Raw genomic sequence first — 26,450 nt, 5'->3', positions numbered from 1 at the left:
CCTAATCCAGCAAAGCAAGAACAGGCTTAACTAAGCAAGTGAAAAACCGCATCAAAGGCAATAGGATGAGTCATACTTTCATAATCTTTGCTGTCTTAGGGTCAGAACACTCAACCCCAAGCAAAACCGAGCCCTAAATTCAAGCTGGGAGACAAGTTTTGTCCTGCCCTATCTATGCTTGCGCCCAAACCGGTGAGAGTAGCACAGGTTAAAAAGCCAGAGCAGAACTTGGAAGCAGAAGTTCAATAGTACTACTTGCTCTGATTTCAGCTACGCCAATGTAAAAGTCGTAATGGCTCTACTGAAGGCAGTGGAGACGTACGAAGTAAAACTGCTGTAAGAGACTGAATCAGGAGAACTATGTAATTTTGCCCTTCTATGCATTTGTGGGACTCCCGCTGGAGTCAGCACAGGGCAAAAACGTGTCTTTTAGGGATATATGGCTTATACAGGTGCAATTGGGTCGCAAAAGATTTTCAGTTCCGTCTTCAAGTTGTTTCTGGACCACTAAAACCCTCAACGATCTTCAGCACGCTAAAGACAGATTCAATCTAAATCCCTTACTTTAAACGCCCCAAAATAAGTTGCTTCTTGCGATGAATCCAGTAGCAACGGGTTTGATACCTGGATACTTATCATTTCACCAGATTTTAATTTAAAAAACCCTCCTACGTTTACAGAGTAAAAATGAAATTCTGAATTCCCTGACCAGTATTTGGTGCTTCCTCCCTTCATCAACACATCAGAGCGCCTTATTTTAAGGTTTGTCTTAGTCATATATACCATCAGCTGAAGCCCTCTTTTAGTCAGGTTTCCTGAAGTTTCATGATGTCTAAAACAAATGTTGGCGTAAAGGTAGTAAAATCCATCTTGATTAACAATTAGCTTTCCGTCATTGAATGTCATGTTTGATAAGTTTGCCTGGCCTTTGTCATGATGCCAGGATGTGAGGTTCACTTTGCGAGTTCCTGAAGAGAGGGGGAGAAAAAAAAATAATTATAAACATTTAACAAAACTCAACAGTTAGAAAGCAATCTCCAGGTTTTTAGAATCAATAGCAACTACAGTTATATACACTAAAGCAAATATTAGACAATTATGATAAAAATTCATAAGAAGTTCCCTTTTTTCATCATGTACTGCCATATCTGGCTTGCTATTTATAGCTGCCTGCCATCCCACCAGAACATCTGCTGGACCATGGTACAAAACATTTACTCGGCCAATAGTTTCATTATGCTAAGCAATCGTGCCACCAGCTCTGTGTAGAAATTGCATTCCACCTAAATCTCTATTAAATTAACAAATACTTGAGATTAACGTGAAAATAAAAGTTACTAATGGAAAAAGAGCAAATCTTGTTATCAGTTTTCATCTTGTAAGTGTTTGCAAGGAATAACTAATTATTCTCCCAACATCAAACCAAAACAATCTATTCCCACCAAAATTTCCATGGCATATGGCAGAGTTCAGTGCCCTCTCCAAGTATGTATTCAAGGCATGCCCCAGAACCACCAGTGTTCACAAGTGTGCTGGGGAAAAGCCCCAGGTATATTTGATTAGTTAAAAAGATGCCTCCTGGATTTGTTTGTGCAGAAAGATATGAGGGGAAGTAGGGACAGGGGAATTTGAGAGCTATGAGTCTTCCCTAACTGCCAAGGGCAAGCAACTTCTGCATGTGAAAGGAATACTTTAATAGTCGGACAGAACAAAGAGCTTCTGGCGTTCTTCCACGAAGACTTGAGCAAAGTGCAGGCTGTCAAAGGCAGATCATAAATAGTTGCTCCCCTACGGCTCCAGTACAGCCAGGTAGAAATTACACAGGCAAAAATCATAGAGAAGCAGCCTTCAGTGCAGCGCCTCAAAAAAACTTCTGAAAACCATCATTTAATTGGAAGCGACACTAAGATCTTAAGTCTCTCAGCCTGGAATTATTCACCTGCAGGAGATGCTGAGATAGAGGTACCAGAGTACACTTCTGAAGCACTGGGGAGGAACACTGAGGAAGTTGTAGAACTTGTTTTGCACAGTGTTAAGCCTGCCAGAAATACTGCCCCAAGGAGGCTGGCATACCTTCCAGATGAGGAGAACAAGCAAGAAATCACTGCTTGGATTGGAGGAGAGGCACATCAGAGATATGGGACAGGAACGTACACATGTGACAGAACAAAAAGGCGTGCGGGCAAGCTGTGCCTGACTGGTGGCACACTGGGTAGTTGCTAGGCAGATTTTATTTCTTTGGCAAGTAAACTTTTTAGCTGCCAGTCTTAATCAAGTAGCAATTTTGAAGAAATTCTCAGTGGGAACACATGATTCTCTGCTAAAGAAGGGGAAGAGAGAAACCAGGTGCCACAGTCACTTGCAATTAAGACGTTGAGAGGGGTGAACAGTGTTCACACTGTTTTGGTGTTGCGGGGAATATGCACCATTCATCCATGGTCAGGCGGAGGGACAAGCTGAGAGATGATGGAAGATGACCCTATCTGTTTTGAGCAGGGGATTAGCCTAGATAATTTTTGGAAGGCCCTTTCAATCTAAACTATAATGCTATGATTGTATTAACTGAGGCAGATGGGAGTTTTGCCACATTTCAGAGCTTCAGAAGAGGCATGTCACAGCCAGCAGCACAGCACAAAGATGCACTGGTAGGAGCTGTGGCATACAACTTTTAACGGAAGGAGCGAGCAGGCTCTCAGCACTTCTGGTGGTAATACACCCAAATTTGGAGACAACAAAACATTCAGTACCCCAAAGCACAGGCGGAGGACAAAACTGGAGCATACAAGTGCCAAATCAGCTGTCCATATATTAGAAACTCTGAAATATAACCCAAGCCATTGGACAGTCAGAAATGCTGCAATACAGTATCCTCTGTGATAAAATTTACTATGGAGTCATGAAAAAAATAGCACAAAGTAAGTTATGTTGACAGAGAAGGAAGAGTCAGAGAGATAATGAGTAAAACAACCTTCCGGGCATGGTAAAAAGCATTTAGAAAGTCAAGATAATACAACGTTTTTCCGTTAACTGAAGACAAATTGACAAATCAAAACAATGTCTTGGGTATCTGTGAGCATGAACTAAGACTAATAGAAATGAGTTTCAACAAAATCAATTAGTAAGAAGGAAGATGACGGGATGGGAATAGAGAAGAAAGTAGCCCTGTATTGATAATTTGTTTGCATCCTAGTAGCTTTCAGGTATAAATAAAGCCTGAGGGAAGGACCAAAGCAGTGTTTGCTCTGAAAAACTGGTTTGGAGGCAAAGGACAGATAAGCCCAACCTGTAGCTGTGAATACCTGTAGCTCAGAATACTACGGCATTTCCTTAGACAGCTAAAGGTATCGATTCACATCCCAAACAATGTCTTTAACATTATATTTATTTCTGTTTCATGATTTTCTCCTTTAAACTGTGACTAATTTCTGTCATCAATTTATAAACCAAAATTCACTGTTTTCATTTAAAACCTAGGTAGCATTTATAGTGAGCTCTGGTAAAAAGCAACCAGCAAGCATCCAGCTTTAACCTAAGGCAGCAAACCTAAAAAATACATGCAGCAAGCCAAACCACTATGGCTTCTGCAGGCAAATGATGAGTGGGGACACCAAGATCTGGGAAGGGTTATTTTCTCCCTCCCTCACACTCCTCCCAGCTGCAAAAGTCCATTTGGGGCCTGATATTATTATGAACCAGGTAAAAGGAAGATGTTCCGTCGCAGATATTGGTCAGGACCCCTTCATGAAGGGTGTTCAGAGGCAAACTACTTAAAATAAAATCCTGTTTGACAGTGATGAAGACTGATTTATTTTTTTTCCTGACATTGTTTATTTTGGGTCAGACTGACGACAGTAGAGAACCTTAAAATACTAAGCACAGATCTGTCCAGACTCATGGATGGCATAAAACAATTTAGAAGGATTTCAGACATGTAGGGAAAGAAAACAGGAATTGCCTTTTGCAGTCAGGGGAAACAGGATGGGAGAGAAAAACTCCTGGTGACCCTCAGGCAAATTCTTCATCCTTTATGCCTGTCATTAACCTCTATGCCACCAAGCCAAGTAGGTACTGCCTCATACCGGTGAGCACGATACTCAAGTGCCTCACAACCAGTAGGTTCAGGGTTCCAGCTATCCATAAGGATGCAGCCCCTCGCTGCCGCAATGCCCACAAGGACCACAGAAGCTGTACTCATGATTAACATCCTGGCAATGCTCTTCCAAAGAGGCAGAAGCCTTATGTGCCAGGTCAGAAGCGAGTATGCCCAACTCATCACAGTGGTAAGGGGCTCATCTGCTCCAAGGAGAAACAAAGCAGCTTGTTGCCACAGGCACTGTACTTCTGAGAGTTCCAGCAGCCTATGCTCTTAAAAAAAAAAAAGTGAAAAAGCAAGCAAGAGCAACGCCTCCCTTGCCACTACCCACAGATGTGCTACATCACTCTCTAGAAGGCTGATGCAGTGATGCATAACAGTAAAAATTATTAGCTGCTAGCCCTGATAAAAATACAGTTTACAGCAACATCCAGATAGTAAATAAATTCCCCACAGGAAAAGGTGGATTTCACAAAGTGTGATACTGACACACTCCACTTCTGTAGATACAAGTGATTTGTCTCTACGATTAGCAAATTAATTGAATCCTTCCAAAGACAAAACTCTATGACTGATACTGATACTGCATCTTCTACTATTGACCTATGTCAAAAGCCAAAATCTCATTGAAATAGCAGCTTGTCAGGAGGCATTTGAGCTAAGAAAGCTTGCAGAAGTTCTGACTGTCATCTGACAAGCTGCTTAACCTCTCTGCTTGTAAAGCTCTGGATCTTGGCAATGCCAATACCCTTGAAGGGTGAAAAAAAAATCCTGTCCTTCCAGAAAAGAAGCTAACCTCTTGTGTACAGATGTGCTTTGTCTTTAAATAGAGCAAGAGCAAGGTATTACTACGCAAGCTGCTGAAATACCAGATCTCAAGCCTCAACACAGCATTCCCCTTTGGTTTGGTTACATAAAACAGGAAAGCAATGCACAAAGCTTAATTAACAAGGAGTTCAGCACTGCAGAACATACACATCTTCAGAGGAAGAAGACAGTGGTGATCAATACCATCTCCTATCTTCAGATTCTGTTAGCTTCAGAATAAACTCTGGTTTACTTCTATAGAGAAAAAAATCTCAACTGACAGTGCTCCAGGGCAAAAAAGGAAACAGTAGTAACAGATCTTAAAATTGTAGGAATGAATCTTTTCCTCTGGAGAGTGTTCCAAGGCAGACTCATGTTTTGTGCCCTCATATTGTACTAGTAAGGATATTCCCAAAGTCATCTAAAGATACCTGTGGGTAGAGAATAAGAGCTCTGGCAAGAAAAAAAAATGCCATCCTCTCACCATAGGGGCAGATAAAAGCCATAGGAACATTTTTTTTTCCCCTACTCAGGAACACACTGCATCCAAGTCAACACACTGACCAGAAACCCTGTTGCTCAGAGTACAATGCTATGATCTTTGATCTTCCTGTTACTGGACTAGATCAATGCAGACAGACAAAGCTTTGGCATGTCTGAACCTCAGTAGGGTCCTGAGAGTCTTGATGTGAAAAAGTCTGTACCAGCCCTGCAACATAATGACTGGAATATGACAAAACCTTTTCATCATGCCATTAGCAGAAGGAAACACTTTAATTCAGCCCTACATTATAAGAGTGCAATGTACCCGCAGAGGGCAGGGAACCAGCAGGCAAGTTACAACAACAACATTGGGACTGCAGTTCAAAGTTCTCCTTCCTTTATGGCAAGCTCTTACACCGATGGGCACCTGACATGCATGTGTGTTATGTATTCATACAAGATTCTCAGCTTTCAGATCCACTCTCACCCCGAAGACAAATGCTGTGTCACTCAGTACAGACCTGATTACACTTAAGCACACAAAACCAGTGTTGCTGTGAAGGGTTGAATAGGTGGACATAAAACATCCTTTTATGATGGGGTTACAACGTTGGTGGATAAGGGAAAAGCAACTGACAGGAGTTACATGGACTTGTGCAAAGCATTTGACACTGTGCCACACAACATCCTTGTTTCTAAATTAGAGAGACATGGTTTTGATGGATGGACCACTCGGTGGATAAGGAATTGGCTGGATGGTCGCACTCAAAGAGTTGTGGTCAACGACTCGATGTCCAAGTGGAGACCAGTGACAAGTGGTGTTCCTCAGGGGTCAGTACTGGGACTGGCACTGTTTAACATCTTTATCAGTGACATGGACAGTGGGATCGAGTGCACCCTCAGCAAGTTTGCAGATGACACCAAGCTGTGTGGTGTGGTTGACACGCTGGAGGGAAGGGATGCCGTCCAGAGGGCTCTTGACAGGCTTGAGAGGTGGGCCTGTGCAAACCTCATGAAGTTCAACAAGACCAAGTGAAAGGTCCCGCACATGGGTCGGGGCAATCCTAAGCACATATACAGGCTGGGTGGAGAATGGATTGAGAGCAGCCCTGAGGAGAAGGATGTGGGGGTGTTGGTTGATGAGAAGCTTAACAGCAGCTGGCAATGTGCGCTGGCAGCCCAGAAAGCCAACCATATCCTGGGCTGCATCAAAAGAAGTGTGGCCAGCAGGTCGAGGGAGGTGATTCTGCCCCTCTACTCTGCTCTCGTGAGACCCCACCTGCAGTACTGGGTTTAGCTCTGGGGTCCCCAGAACAAGAAGTACATGGAGCTGTTGGAGCAGGTCCAGAGGAGGGGCACAAAAATGATCTGAGGGCTGGAGCACCTCGCCTGTGAAGACAGACTGAGAGAATTGGAGTTGTTCAGCCTGGAGAAGAGAAGACTCTGGGGTGACCTTAGAGCAGCCTTCCAGTACTTAAAGGGGGCCTACAAAAAAGCTGGAGAGGGATTTTTTACAAGAGTGTAAGTGACAGGACAAGGGGCAATTGCTTGAAAGAGAAAGAGGGTAGATTTAGATTAGATCTAAGGAAGAAATTTTTTGCATTGAGAAGAGTGAAGGACTGGAACAGGTTGCCCTGAGAAGATGTGAATGCCCCATCCCTGGAAGTGTTCAAGGCCAGGCTGGATGAGGCTTTGTACAACCTGATCTAGTAAAACATGTCCCTGCCCATGGCAGGGTGTTTGGAATTAGCTGATCTGTAAGGTCCCTTCCAATCCAAACCATTCTATGATTCTTGAATTTTACAACAGAAAACAACACATTTCTTCATCTGACAACAGGACAAAAAAAAAATCTTAGACTCAATGGAAGGGAAACATCTTCAAACCTGCTACATCTGGATTCTAGCCAATCTTTGTGCTGGTATATTCTGGTATGTATATGTGTATGTATACATAAATCTGTGTGTACGTATACCTATAGTTGATATATAGTGTGAGTGAAGAACTCCAGATGAGCCTTACTAGCCAAAGAAAACAAACTTCAGAGAAGAGCATTCAATGCATATCTTCATTCCTCACCTGAAGACAGCACAAAGAGGCAGGACAAGCCCTCAGAACTTGATCATGAAAGCTGATCACTTGAAATGGAGGCCATTCAGCACATAACAGACTGACACAAGAGGATCTATCCTCTTGTTAATATTACCTCCGCTGCCTCTGAAATCCTTTAACACATCCAATTTATTCTCATTATCAAAAGGCATTTCTGAAATCCCAGTCTGTTGCTGGTACTGCTAAACTATTTTCATATACTTCACTGTTTAATACCTTTATAGTAGCATTGGAACTATTCACTTAAAACTGAACTTACCAGATGGAATATTCTTATCATCGATAATGAGATGGGCAAAAGGCTGCTTCTCAGGTTTGTTTCTCTTGTACAGATCCATTCCTAACGCCTCCATTGCAGCTAGAGAGAAAAGAATTGCATTACCTCAGAAATACAAGTTTAGTTGAACTAAAATATTTCTTATTCATAAACCAGCACCTACCTTTTTCTGGTCTTGGTGGTGTTCTTCCCATGACACGCTGGACTTCCTGAAATGAGAAAGAGACATTACTTTGATGTTGTCTTGGTTTTGTAATATTGTGTGTTGCAGGTAGTTTGCACAATTACAACACTGTGAGTGTATGTATATGTGGGGACTGTTCTATCTACAGTATATTCAGATGTCTGGATATATATTCTCATGTTTACCTGAGGTATAACATGGACACACAGTTTAGCTGCCACGGTCAAATTACTTCCTCTGTCCAACACATCTGATAATGGTGGATAGGAATGATGGCGTGTATGATCACTGCACTCTTTATTGAAGTAATTGTGACAGGACATTTACAACCTTTCCTGCTTATTGCACTTGGAATACTTCTCTAACTATAATGGAATGATGATTGCTAAGAATGCGTCACATAAAATGATGGAGTTTATGAACTGATTTAATTGCTTAGGGTCAAAAGATAACAAGAGTTCTGCATAGGGACTAGTGTGTAATCACACGATCAACTAAGGAAAGCGAAGCTTTGAATTTCATTTGTAATGAGGTAAGGGATGAGGTAAAACAAAATCTCCACCCCTCACACTTGACTACCATCAGGGAAGGCTGCAAGACTACAAAGGTTTTATAATCAGGGCTCATTTCTAACAAAGTTTGTAGGAACTGAAGGATTAAGCATCTTTCGCATCTGTACTGGGCCAAATGGACTGTGTGCTAGAGTTTGGAAGTATGCATTCTTCAAAACTGCAGATGAATTTTGACAGGTATGAAACCCATGTTTCCCCAAACCAAGAAGAGCTCAAGTAACAGACATCAGTCGCCACAAAAAGCCTTGCTTTTAATAATCCACATCTATTTTCCTATTTTCCTCTTGAAAAAAACCATACAAATAGCAGTTTTCAAAAATCTAAGCAGCTTGTTCTTGTTACAAGCCTGGACTGACTCTTAGTTCTGTCCCCGGTTCCTCCATTACTCTCTTCAGCTCTGTTTTTTAAAAAACAGGGGTATTATTCTTCTTGTTATTCAGAATACCTCATACCATGGAGCCATCAAGATGTTTAGTAAAAGGAAACATTTTGCTGAAAACAGCAAATTGTATCTCATCTCTGAAACCTAAAAGTGGTCCTGTGTTTTGTCTTTATGTCACACGCATTGCTGTTTGTCTGATTCAATACCATGTATATGAAATATGTGTCCGATTTGGCCAGATCAGCAATGTTCCACGGTGCTCTCAATCACTGCAGTGTATTAGAATTTGAAATCCTGCTTTGAAAACACCTAAAGTCCTGCTTCTATTTAATTTTGCAGCCACAGTGAAATCTCTAACATCTTAGCCAGTGCATTTATTACTCTCACTTTCCGTAGGTGTTTAAATGTTAAACCAAAATTAAAAGCCACAGCAGTAGAGAAGTTGTAGTATGACTATCAAAGCGTAATACTTCAGCAGAGATACGCTGATTTTGTAGATAAGAATCATTAAGATGTTTTCTGCTGTAGAGACGAGAAGAAAAGCAGAAGAATCACAACTTCAAAAGAAGCAAAACTCATGTCCACCTCCCCCATTTACATTCACTTCCTCTCTCTGATCTGCTTATTTCAATGGCAGTTCTAGGAGCACGAAAATGAAGTTCAATTCTAGGAGCTGCATACCAGCATCAGCCTCTAACCACACTTGAGCTCTTTAACTTCATCAGAAGTAGGAAGACAACAGAAAACTGCAAGTACTAGGTACTGAGAAAAGTGGCAAAAGCCTCTGAAGAGAACAAGACTTAAGGTAAATGAATTTGGGAGATGGACCCCACTCTCAGAGATTACTGCACCACACGAACTCCCAACCCTTTCCCTAGAAAGGGGAAACTCCTTTGTTTTCTTGCTTTCTTATTGGGAACTTCACAGATGCGGAGTCTACTTTCGTATCCTTCCGTTCTAGGGGATGTGAAAATGTCCTTGCCTGTAGAGCCTACTGGGCAGATTGAAAAAGAGCTATGTACATTTTTATCTCCTTTTATCTAAAAGGTACTGTTACTAAAAAAAAGTCGCGTGGTTGCTAACTGCACAGCCCCTGAAGTCCCTGAACTGGCCAACTGCTATTCTCCTCTTGACCTACAATTTTCTCAGGAGTATAGAGCTCTGCTTCTGCACATTTCCAAAGATGCTTTACCTTGTGCAGCTGGGTGGCTCACCTTCTGAGGTCTAGCAGCCTGACTCAGCTCATCTTCCAGGCAGAAAGGCTGTGGTCCTCAAGAAATGAGGTCTGAGCTGCTTGCATTCTAACTGGTGGTGGTGCTGTTTGGCTGCAACGTTGTCACTTGGTAAGGCAGAACAGCTACCTAGGAAGGCTGGAGTCCACAGCTCTCCTCGTCCTGATGGTCTTGAGCCCACTTTCCTGTCTCCTAGGAGCGTCTCTCTCTGACAGGAACACTCTCCTGTACTTCTCTTGAAGTTATGCTACTATGCAGTTAGGAATGCAAGTGTCATTACAACAAAAGGGAGATTATAAGCGTAAGCCCAACACTAAGACACTGAGAAAAGCGGGAGATTGGCTCATGTTCATTGACTCTTCTGTATGCTTGTCATTGGATTAGAAGTGGCTAGCCTGTGGCCAGAAGACAGAAATCCCCCATTGGCCAATTTCTCCAAACACTGGACTAGCATCAAGTTCTTTACTGCATTCTGACCAGCCCCACAAAACCTTGATATTCCTTTCTGTTCTGCTGCCCAGGCTTCCAAAAGGAAGCTGAAATACATGAACTAGTCCCTAGATAACCGAGATGAAGCTGCAGGTTTCCTCCTGAAGAATAAGCAGTTCAACACTTCTCTTGATTTTTTACTTCATGTTTCTACAGTTCCAAGGCGCTGATACACAACCTACCTTAGAAAAGCATTTTAGCATGTACTTGCTTCTGACCCTGAAGGATCACATTTTTCAGTGGATGTCTGAAGATGATATCCAGATGTCTAAAGATGGCCTCTGAGTGGGATTATAAAAATCCCCTGGTATTCTTACTGCAAGGAATTAAGAGCTAGGATTTTCCAAATCTGTAAAGTATCAACTGCATTCTTTAGCACCCGAATGTCTTTAAGCATCTCACACCTGATCACAAAGTACACTACCATTAATAAAGCAGAAACGGCTCAACAGAACCTATCACTAAGACACTGCAATAACGACACGAGAACTGCTGACAAAATATTACCAGTGACTTCTCTTAAGACTGCCACCCACAGAAACATGTGTGCTACCAAGCTGTTATTTTTAGGGAAACTGTACACAAAAATCACACCACTCTGTTAATCTTACAATAAGCTGCACTTGTACACCTTTGCGTCATTCGCTCGCTGCCCACCAAGTCAACTCTGCTGGCCTGCTTCCACATTCCAACCTCCTTCTTACACGTACTGTTTAAACGACAGACAGGCAGTCAGTCACAAAAAATGAAAAACGTGTCTTCTTTCATCCAAAAAAATTTAAGAGGCCATTGGGAAGCTGCAAAACTTCCACATTTTAAAAGCTAAAATGATGCTTTAGGTGCCTGGGAAGTCGGGAACTGCTCTTTCCTCATCCACAGCAGGCTGTAGGTTTTAATCCTTAGCATCTCAGCATCTTCAAAACAAAAACAACTCTTCTAGTTAGGTCCAATGTTGAGGATGCAGAGACAAGGCTACATCTGAACACGTGACATCTGTGAACAGTTTTTCCTCTCCTTTGGCTTTTACAATATCTCAGTATCTATTTGAACAGCTATATGTAGCCTTGAGATCAATCAGAAGAGAACCCTTCTGGACATTCATGTATTGCTTCAGCTGTGATCTTAAAGCTCCTGTATGCACTTGTTTCTTCTACTACCTGAGCGCTTTAATTTCAGCTAATACCAGGAAGAAGTATCTGATTATCTTGCCAGAAATTCATCAATTTGAAGAATGCTGATCAGTGAGGAAGTGAAATAGAAAGTAAATGAACCAATATTCATCAGAGGATAGTTTAGCGATCAGCACTACAATCTCTATCCAAATGACTAGTGTATTTCTTGCAGAAAAAAGGCATGTAAGGTTATAGGCTGGAAACTGTGAAATTTTAACAACTTACACCAATCACTCATGAAATCTTGACTTTGTCCATAACTATGTGCACTTTAAATGTCTGCTAAGTATATAGATCTCTAAGTGCTGCCCTGGAGGTCTAGCAAAGTACTCTGTTGCCATGTGGTAGACTAGCTTATGCCTAAGCTGCTAGAAGCTGGGAGTGCTGCCAAGAAAAGTTACTTATGAATTGACCCAAGATATGTTTGTAGTCCTTTCCACTTCAGGCTCATAACAGACTTCATAAGAACTGTGGTTAGTGCATCTGGACTGCCGAAAAGGTTTTAGGGTTACATGTAAAAAAATTAAGCAAACAGACAAGCTAGGAAAGTATATTATTTGTCTGCTTGAAAGTTTATATGCAATACTGAAAATGTGCTTTCTACTGGAGTAAGCTGCTCCCTTAGCAGTATTTTTATCCCAGAATATGTTAAGGAATTCACCATTAGATTCTGATTAAAAGAAAATCTTTATTATTTTTTCAGGAGACAAATATTTCTAGTCCCAACCTTGCAGCCCTACTACACTGGTTTTCATAAGAGCACTTTCATTTTCAATGTCAATCCCTGCTTTAGATTTAAGCAGTAGCTCTACAGGTGTGCAAAGAAAACAGATGAGAGCCAGTGCAGTAAGCTCAAAGCTGTAACCAGACCATAAACCTGAGCAAAAGCAAGTTGTCTATTTTCATTTCCTGAACAGCCTGAATTGCAAAAGACAAAATATTGAAAAATTACAAAACTTAAACGGTATTTTTGAAGTGTTCCATTTCAGTGACTTAACATGCTGCCAATTCAAATAAGGATACTGGTTCTTAAAACACACAGAGGTTAGATTCTCCTTCAAGAACGTGAAGGAAGCACAGATGACAGTAAACCTCTTTCTAGTCCCATTAGTTGCATTCCCATATGTAAAGGACTAGCACAACTGGAAGTAAGATTCAGATGCATCTCTGCCCTTCACCGTAGCAGAGACAATGCAAGGCAGAGCTTACAGAATATGATAAAGTATAATTTTGCCTTAACACTGTTCCTTTCACTTCTCTGTTACACCGAAAAGATGCAAATGTGGCCCCAGGCAAGCATTTTCCTATTTTTCTCTGTCATCAGTATAAGATGACAAAGCATCCAGAACACTGACCCAGCTGCTTAATACATTCTGTTGCATTCAAAGGAAATTCAGAGTCTGATTACTCTGGCAAAGGAGATTTTATTGATCTCAACCTAACAGTCATCAGCCAAAAAAGTTATCCCTACTCACTACTTATCTTGGCCACAGACTTTGCAGCATTTAACCTCCATCCAGAACGGCAGGATACGTAGCCTCAACTAAAGCCGATGCCTTTGTTGAGTAACCAGCAGCAAATGACCAGAATACAGGACTTCCCACCCACTTACTGTAACAAGCTCCTTACTCTGTCATGGGAGCTGCATGAACAAGCAGTCTAGTATCAGCACACAGAACACAGAAGTAGGTGTAGTGAGACAGCCCATAAAATGCTGGAAGACAGAACTAATCCTACAGAGTTAACTTTTTTTTTTCCTTAAGCTTTTCAAGAAGGCAGCTAGGAAATGGGACAAGACATGAACTCCTAGGTTTCTTTAAGTTTTTTCACAAAAAGATCTGTTGCTCAGGGCACTCGTTAAAAGCACGCATTAGTAAAATTAAAGTACCATATAATTAACTCAAGTACAGTTCCCTCTGTAAAGTGTACGTGAGTTCAGCTCAAATCTAATGTAGTATCCTTTATGAAAAACTGACAGTCTTATGCAGATGTGAAGAAGCATAATGGACCTGGTAAGCCAAGAAAACCAAATACCATAGCAGACATTCAGCTTTTAAAGAGCCCATAATTAGCACTAAACACTATCATGAACATGCAAAGAGATCAAAGGCAGTAATTGCAGTAAGAAGTGACTGTGACATATATCCAGCTTGCCTTGGCTTCTTCATTAGGGCTGATTTCTTTAGCTGACGACTACTTTTGTCATTTGTATTTGGGAACAAGCTGTCATTCTCAACTGCTGGGTAAAGACTGCCTGGTTATCATGCTATGGCAAAGTAGCTCTTCTGCCAGTGTGGGAATGGTCTGCACAGAACAGAGAACTGGCAAAGTGAGCAAAAAGAAAAAGGAGATACTGCCCCTCATTTGGGGTTGCAGAAAGAGTAAGAAACAAGAGCAAATGTTATCTCCTCTGTCTTTCAGGAGATGTTTTGCTTGTTGATGATCTTGACTTGGGAGAATCTTGTCAGGAAGATAGCTTTGAAAAAACGTAGAACTGTCCTTTCATACGAACATCCAAAATGTTGGCAAACCTATGTAAATATTAGGATAAACGACTACCATTCAGGCCCATCCAAATGTCAGAATATCCAGTCAACTAACTGCAATAATAGTTTTAGCAGTGCAACTTCAAGTCTTCCTTTCTTAAAAAACAAAAAAAATGTGTTTGAATATAGAATTGGTTAACCACTACCAGGTTCAAGGGCAAACACAATATGATCTTGGATGTAACTTCAGGTATTATTCAAACATCAGAAAACACTTTCTAGAACTTACCTCCAAATACAGATGTTGGAAAAATTGTTTTAAGTTCAACAAGAGCACAAACTAAAGGAACACAGTCTGTCTGTCACTTACCTTCTGCACAGCTCTTTGGAGTGCCTGTTTCATGCTTCTACATGATTCTGGCATTAACTTCGCTTCTTGATTTTCAAAGGATGTATCATGCAAATCTGTATTTTCTTGATGTCCAAAAAGTGTTCTGACACAGTGTGCATGTTCTTTTGAAATTCTAGTAGGGTCCATCTGAAACAAAAACATAAGCACAACCACAGTTCTAAGTGTCTGTCCAAGAGACGTTAAGAACGCTTAAGTCAGGGAGAATTTTCCACCACCTAAAAGTTTAACATCTACCTAAGTTTATATCTAAATTGTCATTGTAAACAATTAAAAGATAAGTTCCCCACATGGAGGTTTGTTTCATTCCACAAGTGCGAGAGATAGGAGAATGAATTATCTTCTGAAGCTTACTAGCTCATTAACTTAGACTGGATCTCTGACTTCCAAAAGTTAAAGATAAATCACACTTTTACAGTAAAATCAATAATCCTGAATTCCATTTTTTGACCACTCAGTGCAATATCACAATTCTTATAGCAGGCAACATACACAGACATCCTATCCGTGAAAACCATAGTTTGCAAGATGACACACAAATTCCAAGTAGAGGAACTTGGAGAAAGCATGTACAACATCTAGCACATCATTTTCAAGAGGAGAAACAGAAGAAGAGAAACCAGTTATCACTGAAACTATGTTGTGGGTAAGAGATATTGCTGCATGAAACAGACACCTAGTAAGACAGCACAAATTCAGAAAGACTAAAAGATGATAAAATTGTACCACAAAACACTTCTGCTTCATGGGACAAAGACTGGTAAATCTAGACTATCTGCAGGATATTTTTAGCAATCAGTCTTTGCCATGGAATCAAATATACTTTTAAACTGTAAGTTCAGAAAACTCCCTGAATTCTATCAGTTAGATAAATTGGAAGGATATTCCAAGGATTAGGATTGTGCCTTGGCCGAGTTTATTGGCATAAAAACATTTATTTAAACCATTCCACCCTCTCTCCCAACACTCCATATTCTTTACACTCAAGAGATACTAACAACTATCTTTCAGAGCCGGCCTTAGACTCCCAGAAATTGTTCTCAACTGGTATTTATTCCACTTTTACTTCAGGCTTGAAGAAGGGTTTGTGCACTCAAAACCTTGCCTAAACTCTCTAACTATATCAGCTGGTCTAATAAAGAACACTTGCTTCTATCTTTCTGCGTAAAGTGGAAGGAACAATTTTATCCGAGAATTACAGAAGCTAATACATTATTTGTAATCACAATGACGGAATGCCAAGACATTACGGAGAGTGCCTGACCAGTGTTCAGTTTCGTTTAACACAGCACTGAACAAAACAGATCATCAAAAGGAAATTTTGCAGAATATGAAACAGCCAGAGTGAATCAAACATGTTACATCATTTGTTGACACGAACCCCAAAAAAGAACCAAGTTAACTCAAAACCATAAGATTAGGACTACAGAAGCAAATTTAAGTCTACACCAGTCAGGCAGCCATCCAACAGGCAAACGCTGCAGAGAAACATTTGTTGCACAGATGGCAACACCAAGTGCTGCCTCCTCCATCACCATCCTTCTGCTGAAGTCTCCAGATTCGAGCTGTTTGCCTGATGCGTTCAGACCTACGTCAGCCCCCATGATCTGTTTAGCTGTCTCATTTGTCCCTGCAGATTTGGAATGAAACAGGTCAGAAAAGGTTCACCTGAAGATCAAAGGACGCCAATGCTTTGAGTAGAGAAGTAGAGATGAGTTACAGAATGGCTTGGAGGCAGTAACATCTTCCTGAGGTGGCCTGACACAGCTGAATTCAAAAGAAAATCTGTGTATAGCCACTACAGCTCTATGAATTTAAGCACTCAAAACTACACTAATGAATTCTGCAGTCAGCTGCTGCAGCGCAGCCCCATTAACTGCTTAAGCTGATCTAAACCAGCACCTCTGTGCTCTCATCTTCTTCACCATAAAATTTAATTCCTGGTTCTCAGTCTCCTCTTCTAAATCAATAACCTGAGAGGAATTTTTGCTCATTTAACTTCCTGAAAGATTAGCACCCTGAAATCAACTCACTCCAGGTAACATAAGTGCTTGTACATAAGTGCTAGTACAGGGACAAGCACAGGAATGAAAGAGCAAGAAGGTAGCACTAGCTTTAATGTCTGTAAAACTACACCCTAAGAGCATCTCTCTCCATGTATTCCACTAGCATCCATAAGTCAGAAAACCAATTGTAAACAAAGAAAAAAAAATGAAGCACAAAATGTTTACCAACAGCTGCTAAAAAGCAGCTAACACAGAACGACCTGGGTTGGAAGTTACTTCTGGAGGTCTCTAGTCCAGCCCCTTGCCTGAAGCAGGGCCAACTTGTAACTTAGGTCAGGTAGGTCAAGACCTTGCCTAGACAAGCTTTGTGGAATTTCCATTGATGGAGACTTTCAGTCTCTCCGGGCAAACTGTTCTACAATTTAACCACTTTAATTGTGTAAAAAAAAAAATGGTTTGATGTCCAGCTACAGTTCACCTTGCTGCAATTTATGACTGCGCCTCTTGGTTTTGCTGGGCACTTCTGAAGAGCGTGGCTCCATCATCAGGTAGCTAAAAACAGTGATTTGTTTCCCTCACCTTAGTCCATTCTTTTTAAGGTTCGAGGAATCCAGTTCTCCATTTCTGATACACTACAGTCCCACAGCGGACTTCTGCTGGACTCTCTCCAGTTTATTGATATGCCTCTGGTACTGAGGGACTCAAAAAGGGACTCATTATTCCAGATGGAGCCTCCTACGCTGGAATTGTTAGAGAACTGAGGGAACCAGGTTCTTCAACAGGATCCGGATGTCTCTTCCCTCCTCCACACACACATTAGGATAGAAGACAGAAAGCAACTGCCAGTTGATACTCATTTTTATCAGCAATTTTACTAGTGAGAGACTACTATCCCAGTTTTGGATTTCACACAGAATCACAGAATGTTAGGGATTGGAAGGGACCTCAAAGGATCATCTAGTCCAATCCCCTCTTTATTTAAACACATCTTCTGAAAAACAGACAAGAAAACTAGGTTTTACAACATGAAGATCATGAAATTTCTAAGGGCCTGAGTGTCCAAAATGGCAAGCCATGCGTAGCATAGACTTCCAGCTATCACCATCAGCCATCAGTCAAATGTGACACACAACACTGTGCCAGAACGGCAACAGCAGATAGTACAGAAGCACTTACTCAGATCATAGTTTATCTGCTGAAGGCTTAAGACAGAAAATCGACATCTCTGCACCTGCAGCTAAAAGCTTGAAGGCTTAATGGAAACACTGTCACTGATAGCTTCAGTGCTGAAAGCTGTGCAGCCCACCCTGACAAACGGCAAGTCTCTTCCAGATTCAGTGTTGCAGAAGGGGAAGCTCTGATCTTCGGACTAGCTAACCTACCTGACTGCCCTTACCTTTTTCAAAGAATACCTAGTCTTCACCACATTCAACCATGGAAATTAGCTCACTTGTCTGAAAAGGCCTTCTCAGAAATCCTCCAGCTTCTGTCTTTATGAAGAACATGTACTGAACTGCCATGGCTGTAAACAGACATTATCAAGCACTGAGACCAAAACTGTGGGCAAGAAATGATGCACAGAAAAACTTTCAAGGACATGTTTCGAGAAGAGCTTCTAAAGAGCCAGACGAAATACCGGAATGGTCTACAGGAAGCAGCTTGGTAACTTGCAAGGCACAGAGACCTTCAGCATGAAGTCCTAAAGACTTAATACCTGGAAGAAACATCAAGATGCAAAGAAAAATATTGGAGAAAGCTTTATAACACGTTAAGTAAGCTAAATACCCTAGAGGAATTAACCTATTTAGTGTCTAGCTTATTTTTCCTGTGCTACTGCTATGTGCCTGACCATGGGAATCAGATCAAATCTTTCAGTGCCCCTTGATTTTCAGTATCTCTCATCATTTAGTTGCATCTCTGAACTCTTTACACCTAACTCAGAGCAACCAAAATGAACTCCAGCATCATGGGTGAGACCAGATGAATTTACAGGATTAAGAACCAATTTTTCCAACGTTAAAAAGATTCACTTTGATTTTAAAAGATAGATTACATTCCGGCCACCTTTAGCTATTAAATATTATCTGAATTATGCAATGTTACAGTATCACACTCTGTACTTACTGCTTACAATAAATATTAACGTTTATACTTGCACTTGTTTTCAAACTTAAAACCAATTTCTAGATTATCAAATACCACTTTGCGTTCCATGATCTTTCTTAACCACCAAGAAGGGGTTCTTCCAGGCTTCCAAGAAGTGCTAATGATCCCCAACAAGCTCTTTTCGGTTAGTCATGAAACTTTAGATGAAGCCTGAAAGGCAATTGTTTAAAAATACACTGTAATGAAAGTCAGAGTTCCACAGATGCATGGAATGACAATAAAAATCTGACTTCCAGGTCCTCATCTATCCAAGTGTGAATTCTTCAGTATGGTACAATACTTAACATTTGTACAGATTACTTCTTTTTTTAATGGGAAAACAGAAAATCTTGGGGTTCTAGGTTAAACTGTGGAAGTTAGACATCCAGCCCCCATGTCTGGAGCACTTCCAGCTTGTTCCACTGCCGTCCAGTTCAGCCAGTGTTAGACCAAATTCCTACTCTTTTATGATCTGAGTACATTAAGAAAACGGGCAAGAAATAAAAGGTTAAAAGCACAGCTTTTGGGGACTATACTTTGGCATTTACCAGTGAAAGTTCAATAAAATACTTTGTCCTCTCACCTTATGTTGTGCATGAGTCTCTATTACATGATGATCTCCAGCTGCTTCGAATATCTAACTAACTTTACATGGCATTTTCACTGATCATAAGCAAATATTCCTTATGAAGTATAAGCAAAATAAACACTTAAGACCAATACATTTTGCTAGTGCTTACTTTCTTGGATTTATAGGACAAGGGGCAATGGCTTTCAATTATTAGATTAGATATAAGATTTAGATTGGATATAAGGAAGAAATTTTTCACTCAGAGGGTGGTGAGGCACTGGAACAGGTTGCCCAGAGAAGCTGTAGATGCCCCATCCATGGAAGTGTTCAAGGCCAGGATGGATGAGGCTTTGGGCAACCTGATGTAGTGGAGGGTGTCCCTGCCCATGGCAGGGGGACTGGAACTAGATGATCTTTGAGGTCCCTTCCAACCCTAACCATTCTATGATTCTATGATTCAGTACATTGCTGAAGATGGTCCAAAAAGAAAAACCAGAACATCTTAATGTTTTTATATTCCAGAACACTATTACCAGAATATTGGTAAAATGAAATTCTTAGTTTTTTCTTTATTTTTCAGATAAACCAGCTCATTGTCTCAAATGCATTGCGTTGCATTATTTCTCGGCCACAAACATGTGTTTACCCGTGAAAACCTAGTGTCAGTCTTAGTTATGTGTCTTGTGAAATTCAAAATGCTCAAGCCACAAAATAAACAAAACTAAGGAAAAACCAAAACCTCAACTATTGTCTCAGCTTATATTGTTTCATGATCCAGCTCAAATGATTTTATGCAAATACAGATAAAATGCGTATGGTAAAACTGAGTCAGAGTTTGCTCAGCCTCTTAGGCAGAGTTTTAAAAAGTCTGTAAAACATACAATTTCTTAATATTAGCCTATACAGTCAAATTCACATTTCGTTAATTCAGCTACCAAACAATTCAAATCTTTTGATGCACAGCTCCTATTATTAGCTGCTGATTATTTTAACAAAATACAGCACAATACTTAAGTTTTGCTATTAAAAGTACAAATTTAGATAGTTTAATACAACTAAATTTGACAGCAATCTTTTCAAAAGAAAGAGGTTGGATCATGTTCCATATAAATAAAACAATCTGTAAGATAGTTAAATAAGACTTAATTTCTGCAAGACCTACTATATTTTTCCATCTATCTTATTTCACGATAAGAAATTGGTGAACAAATATGGATTACCATATCTTATTATTGTGAATGATGTATTCACTTCAAATTTATATTTATTATTCTAATTTTCAGTGATGGCAAAGAAGACATTTCCTCCATTAGAAATTTTTCAGGCAATTACTTCAGTCAAGTATACATCTAGCTATATCAGCTCTTTTAGATGTTTCGGAAGCTCACGTTTATAAAGGACTCCATCCAACAGCATTACTCCAAATCTACAGGAACAAGAAACTCGCAAGAGAATTACGCTGCCAAATGCAGAATTATACCCAGACTATGCAATTTTTTAAAACAAGGAAGCAGAAGAAAAATAGTCATTATGGTAAGAAAGTTCTTTTTACCCTTTGTTAGGCATATGTGAAGCACTGACATGAACCTATCGGAATGAGTACTTATTAAGGGGGTGGAAGGTAAAGAGAATGGAAATATAGGGTGTTGTTTTGATTGCAATGACTGTCTAGTCTACTAGTAAATATATAGCTGTTCATTTCTGTGAGCTACGTTTTGACAAAGATGTCTTTTCAAGTTCATGCAGATCTGGACTGAAAAACATTTCTCTTGCCGCAAGTTGAAGTAGGCATTAATTTACATCACTGTCAAGCAAACGAGTAGCTTTAAGCTACTTTACAATAAGTTGCAGAATATTAAATGTCACACTTCTGAAGCATACAGGATATGAATAACTAAGTACTGTATTACCGTTCCATTTTGTTTTTGTAAAAATGGCAAACACGAAGCCATTGTCGGTAAGAAAATACGAATTGGTTTGCACAACGATCAGCAGCGTTACTGTATATTTGAAAGTCATTCATCTGTTCAAGTGGGTATATACTTGTGCAACATCTGTTTTCAGAACGCACTTTGTGAAGAAATCCAGTCTGCTACTGCAGACTTGATCAAGATCAAGCACATCTACCTAGAAAGTAAACCGAAAGAAATAGGTTTCCACTCCCCACTGACTTCAAATGAAAAGTACACACAACAGAAGCACCACTTCCATGAAGGCAGTGAGACCTGTATTAACAGAACTAATCGGCATCCGACGAAAAAGCCTAGCAGAAAGCTAACACCTAGCCCCGAGAAGCAACCAGCCAGCAGCCCCCCACTTCCTCCGAGAGGGCTCAGCCGTGCAGGGTAAAAGATGCAGCAGCGAGTGAATCCAGCCAGCCAGCCGAGCCGTTTCCAAGAAGCGGGCTCCTCTTCTCTCTGAAAGCCAAACCGCTCGTCACCTCATCTTCCCCACAGCGATGCCTTCCTGTGCTCCCTTCTGTGCGCACCGCCACTTCTTCTGAAGCACCATCCATCCCCTGGCAGGCTTGTGGCCTGAGCTACAGCGGGTACCAGCTCCTGAGCTACAGCAGGCACCTCCGGCTGATGCCCACCAACGCACGGACCCCGCTCTGGTAGTGCCTCTGGGCAGTCTGAAGGACAAACGATCCCAAGTGGTGGTGTGCGGTGGCTTTTTTTTTTTTTTTTTTATCCTTAAAGACGTCTCTCCTGCTGGTGAAACATTTATGGCAGCCAAAGACTGCCTCATCAAACCGCTCTCTGGTGAATAACTGCAAGCTGATCGTTAAAAACCAAAGCCCCCCGAGACCTCAGGTGAAGGATCATTAAGCTGCTTCGCGAGTCGGGGACCCCTCACACCTGACCCGGCTGACAAACTCTGTACCTCAACACACGCCATTAGGCCACAGCACCACCCAGAACATCTCAGGCTGAGCCGCTCCAGCCACCAGCGGATAGCGCAGGCTGGGCAGGGTCCCGGCTGCCCTCCAGCCTGACGCCCTCTCAACGCCGAGCCAACTTCAGAGCCAGAAAAAGTTGTTCTCTGCCCTTTCTTTAATCAATCTCCTCAATCCCACCGACGCGAGCACCTTCGCCTCTCCCGAAAGGCCTGGGCCCTTCCCGCCCTGCCCGGCCGCTCCCTCACAGCGCGGCTGCCGGCGCCCAACGCCGGCGGCGAAGGCGGGAAGGGGCCGCCGCGCCGAACTCCTCACCTTCACCCCGCCGCCGCCTCCGGGCGCCAACAGAGCCGCTTACCTGAGCTCGAAAGTAGAGAAAGAGGGCGACGCTGCAGACCACCTGCCCCAGCCCCAAGAGGACGAGGGCGGCGAGGAGGGAGCGGGAGGCGGGCGGCGAGTGCGGGTGGGCCGGCAGCGGCGGCGGCGGCGGCGGCGGCGGGGCACTGTCGTGGGCGGCGCCGCTGCCCAGCTCCTCGGAGCCGCGCAAGTACTTGGTGTAGTCTCGGCTGGCGCGCCGCATCGCGCCGCGGGCAGCTCCGCACCGCTCGGACGGCTCCACAAGCGGCCAGCAGCTCCGCGGAGTTCCCCAGCCTCGGCAAACAACCCCGCCGCCCCGGCCGGGCACCTCTTATAAACTGCGCGGCCGATCAGCCCCCCGGCGGCGTGCCGCTGCCTCCCCCCTTCCCGCCACCGCCACACACACACCATCACCGCCCCCTCCTCGCCTCCCCTACCCGAGCGGAGGCCGGCCCGCGGCGGGAGGGTCGGGCCGGGTCGGGCCCGCCCCTGCCCCTGCCCCTGCCCCTGCCCCTGCCCCCGGAGCCCCGGCCTCCGCTGCCGGGCCGGCCGCCCAGCGATCGCGGGTGAGCGCTGCTCCTTCTCGCCGAGCCGAGCTCTTCGCCTCCGCCGCACCGCGAGTGAACGAAGCTCAGGCAGCCCTGCCGCGGCTGGTTCCCGCCTCCCGCCGACCCCTCGCCCCCTCCTCACCCGTGTCCCCGCGCAGGTTTGTGGTGCACCCGGCAGCCCAGGGCTCTCTGAGCCCGTGGTCGCGTTTGGAAGGTTCTTTTCCCTCAGATCCCGGGGTACCTGGAAGCGGCACGCACCCCGGGTGAGACCTCTCGGCCATCCTCTGGCTTCTTTGGTGTGTCCAGGTCCTCGGGGGACCAAAAGCCTGACAACTTCTCCGTGTCTTAACTCACTCCTCATCCAGGCCACCCTAAAACGAGCACGAATGGTGGTGACTTGAGCTGTCCAAAACAGGACACGGAGTTCAGAGTCCTTTTAAAAGACTCAGGTGAAGGAATGGCAGAAAGCTGTGCTGACAATCGGATGCCGCTGAAACCAGACCAGAGCCTCCCCATCGCCTCTCACGCAACCGGTCTGCTACAGAGGTGTTTCCAAATGCTTCATTCGGAACAAAATCTTCCTGCACTTCCCGTGCCTCAGCTTGCATTCAATACCAAAACCTCTTCCTCGTAAAATCATGCTACAGTTTGTAGCATGGTCCTCTGGAGGTCCCGTTTGGGTCAAGTCTCCCCTTCATATACTTGCTCATTTAGATCACTTGCTATTTATGATCTTTCCTGCCTCCATGTAGTCTTTCCTCCCTCTGGACTTTTGCTTGTTATTTTATCTACACTTTTGGAGGTGTGACTGCCTCTTTGGTAGATCCATCTTATGTGCCTGACTAGTCCACTTTGCAGAAAGCGTTCTCCTAAATCCTATGAAAATGCTTGTTTCTAAGGTGGTGCAGGTATATTAGGTCTGTAACCCTGTAAAATTCAATGGAGAAATGGTCCAGACATAAAAGCGAATGAGTTTAAGTCCAATTCATGCTTTGAAGAACATGGGAGAATGACACAGAACCAGGTAGGTCATTTTGACTGTAGAAAAACAGTCTAATTTTCGACTCTTGATACATGACTGAATATCCTGTTTAGATCTGCCTAATCTAAGAAACTGAGAAACTTTACCTCCCAAAGAGGTTGACTGAACCAGACATGATTACGTGCTCCAACGAATTAAAGGAAACTGTCTGAAATACACCAAACCACCATGTAACAAATTACTATCAAAATAAGCGGGTAACATTTAACACTGGACCCAAATAGTGCAATAACAATTACTTCACCAACAATGAGACACATCCGAGAAATGATCGTGTGAGCACCTGCTTCCCAACATCGCCCACCAGGAAGTCATGGAGCAATACCCCAACCTTGAATGCCCACCCCTATCTCTTCTTTCCAAATGCTCTCATTTATGCTCGGAAACATTGGTAGAATTGTGGTCTGTAGAGAATTTGAGGTATTGTTTCTCTAAGTGTGTCTCAACTTGTCTGAAAACAAAATGAAGGTAAAGTAGCCACCTTTCCCTGTAAAATAACCATGAAAATAGTATCACATAATACTGAGCTGAACACCCCTGAGTGAATTTTACGTTGGTCTACAAAACCAATTTTTTTCAGGAGAGGAATAACAGTGAAATAATTTTTTGAAAGATACAACTGTTTTTTTTTAAGAGTCTACATAGTTTTTACAATCCTGTCACCAATTAGTTATTAAACAATTGATAAAGGAAAAGTTAGGATAATATCAGTGATGCTAGCAGATGATTTTTGGTGCTTTCATATGAGAAGAAACTCAAGAAATACTTCTGTTTTTTTATCTTGAAGCTCAAATCTCTTCTTAATGAAGAAGGAAAAAATCATGTAAACTCTTCTTTTAAATTGTGTAAACTCTTCTTTCACCAACTTTAGACTTTAATGTTCTCTTCTAGATTCTTACAGAAGCAAACCCAAGGAGACTTTCATTGAAAAGCTATGAGGATCTGCAGATACCATCTTTAAACACCTTGTTACATATGAAAGCAGCTTTCTCCAGAAAAACATGCTTCCTCCTGATCACTCCTTCATCAACTATCCTTTTACTGGCACCATCCTTCATATTACAGAATCACAGAATCACAGAATGTTAGGGATTGGAAGGGACCTCAAAGGATCATCTAGTCTAATCCCCCTGCCTGAGCAGGACCACCTAGATCAGAAATTATCAGTGTTATGCCACCCCAGGGAAACATTACGTCTGACCTGTGTGCCTGAGTGATACTAGCCTTTTAACTGGCATCTTATTTATATCAGTCACATCTATTTCATCTTCATCAACAACAATTTCATCCTCACCAAATCACAAATGCAACTAGAAGCACCCAGGTACTTGTGTCCAAGCACCAGGATATCAGGCTCTTCAGGAGTCATCTCAAGAAAAAGACTTTAACCTTCCCACCAACCAGCATGGGTTCCTGGGATACACTAGGATAGGTGGATGACAGCTGGACTGAAAACTTGGATTCTCTTATTGATTTCTACCACAAAATCAGCAACCAGAATTGTCCATTTAACTATCTCTGGAAAACTTACATCAGCATCAACTCTCTAGACACCAAGGTCAACATAAAAAATAGCAACCTTCAAACTACCATATGCAGAAAATCCACAGACCAATACACCTCCTTCCACAAACCATCAGCTATCCAAAACATGCTAGAAAAACTGATATACAACCAGCCCACAGACATCACCTCATTTGCTCTGAGGAGAACATTCGTGACACGCCCTCAACAAAGCTACAGATGCTGTTCATCCAACGATGACACTCCTCTAGGATCACATATCTGAACAAGAAGCCAGCTAAACCTTGTACAAACTTACTATGATACAGGGAGAAAATCCCCCACTGGGTATCACATACCACAACATGCACGAAATGTATACTGGAAACTGTTAACAAGTTGGCACTTATGTTGGAAGAAAATCATACCTTGAAATTATTTTTCCTAGAAACACCCCTCCTTCCCTTCAAACGACACTCATCATCATTAGCTGCATCACTGAGAACAAATTTCCGGCAGACCAGCATATGCTGTCTGGAACCAGACAGCTCAAGAAAATCAGATCCAACTCTTGCCACAACCCTCACGATAAATGCCTGCTACACCAGAACCACCAATATACACAGATCCTACACATGTGCATCCTGAAATGTCATAGGCATCACATGATGCATTCACTTCTCT

General features: G+C 42.3%; 1 protein-coding gene across 1 annotated transcript; it reads right to left on the bottom strand.

Annotated features, from left to right (window-relative positions):
• Positions 1-546: 546 nt before the first annotated feature.
• Positions 547-22,896, bottom strand: TNFSF11 (TNF superfamily member 11). Its single transcript, XM_086611841.1, has 5 exons — positions 22,675-22,896; positions 14,660-14,827; positions 7,936-7,981; positions 7,755-7,853; positions 547-968 (listed from the first exon to the last, which is right to left on the bottom strand). The coding sequence occupies exons 1-5, from the start codon at positions 22,894-22,896 to the stop codon at positions 547-549; spliced, it is 957 nt and encodes a 318-aa protein (XP_086467967.1).
• Positions 22,897-26,450: the final 3,554 nt, after the last annotated feature.

Source organism: Tauraco erythrolophus, chromosome 1, assembly GCF_009769465.1.
Source record: "Tauraco erythrolophus isolate bTauEry1 chromosome 1, bTauEry1.pri, whole genome shotgun sequence".
Taxonomy (NCBI): domain Eukaryota; kingdom Metazoa; phylum Chordata; class Aves; order Musophagiformes; family Musophagidae; genus Tauraco; species Tauraco erythrolophus.
Note: the sequence above shows the minus strand (reverse complement) of the source record. Positions and strands in the feature narration are given on the sequence as shown.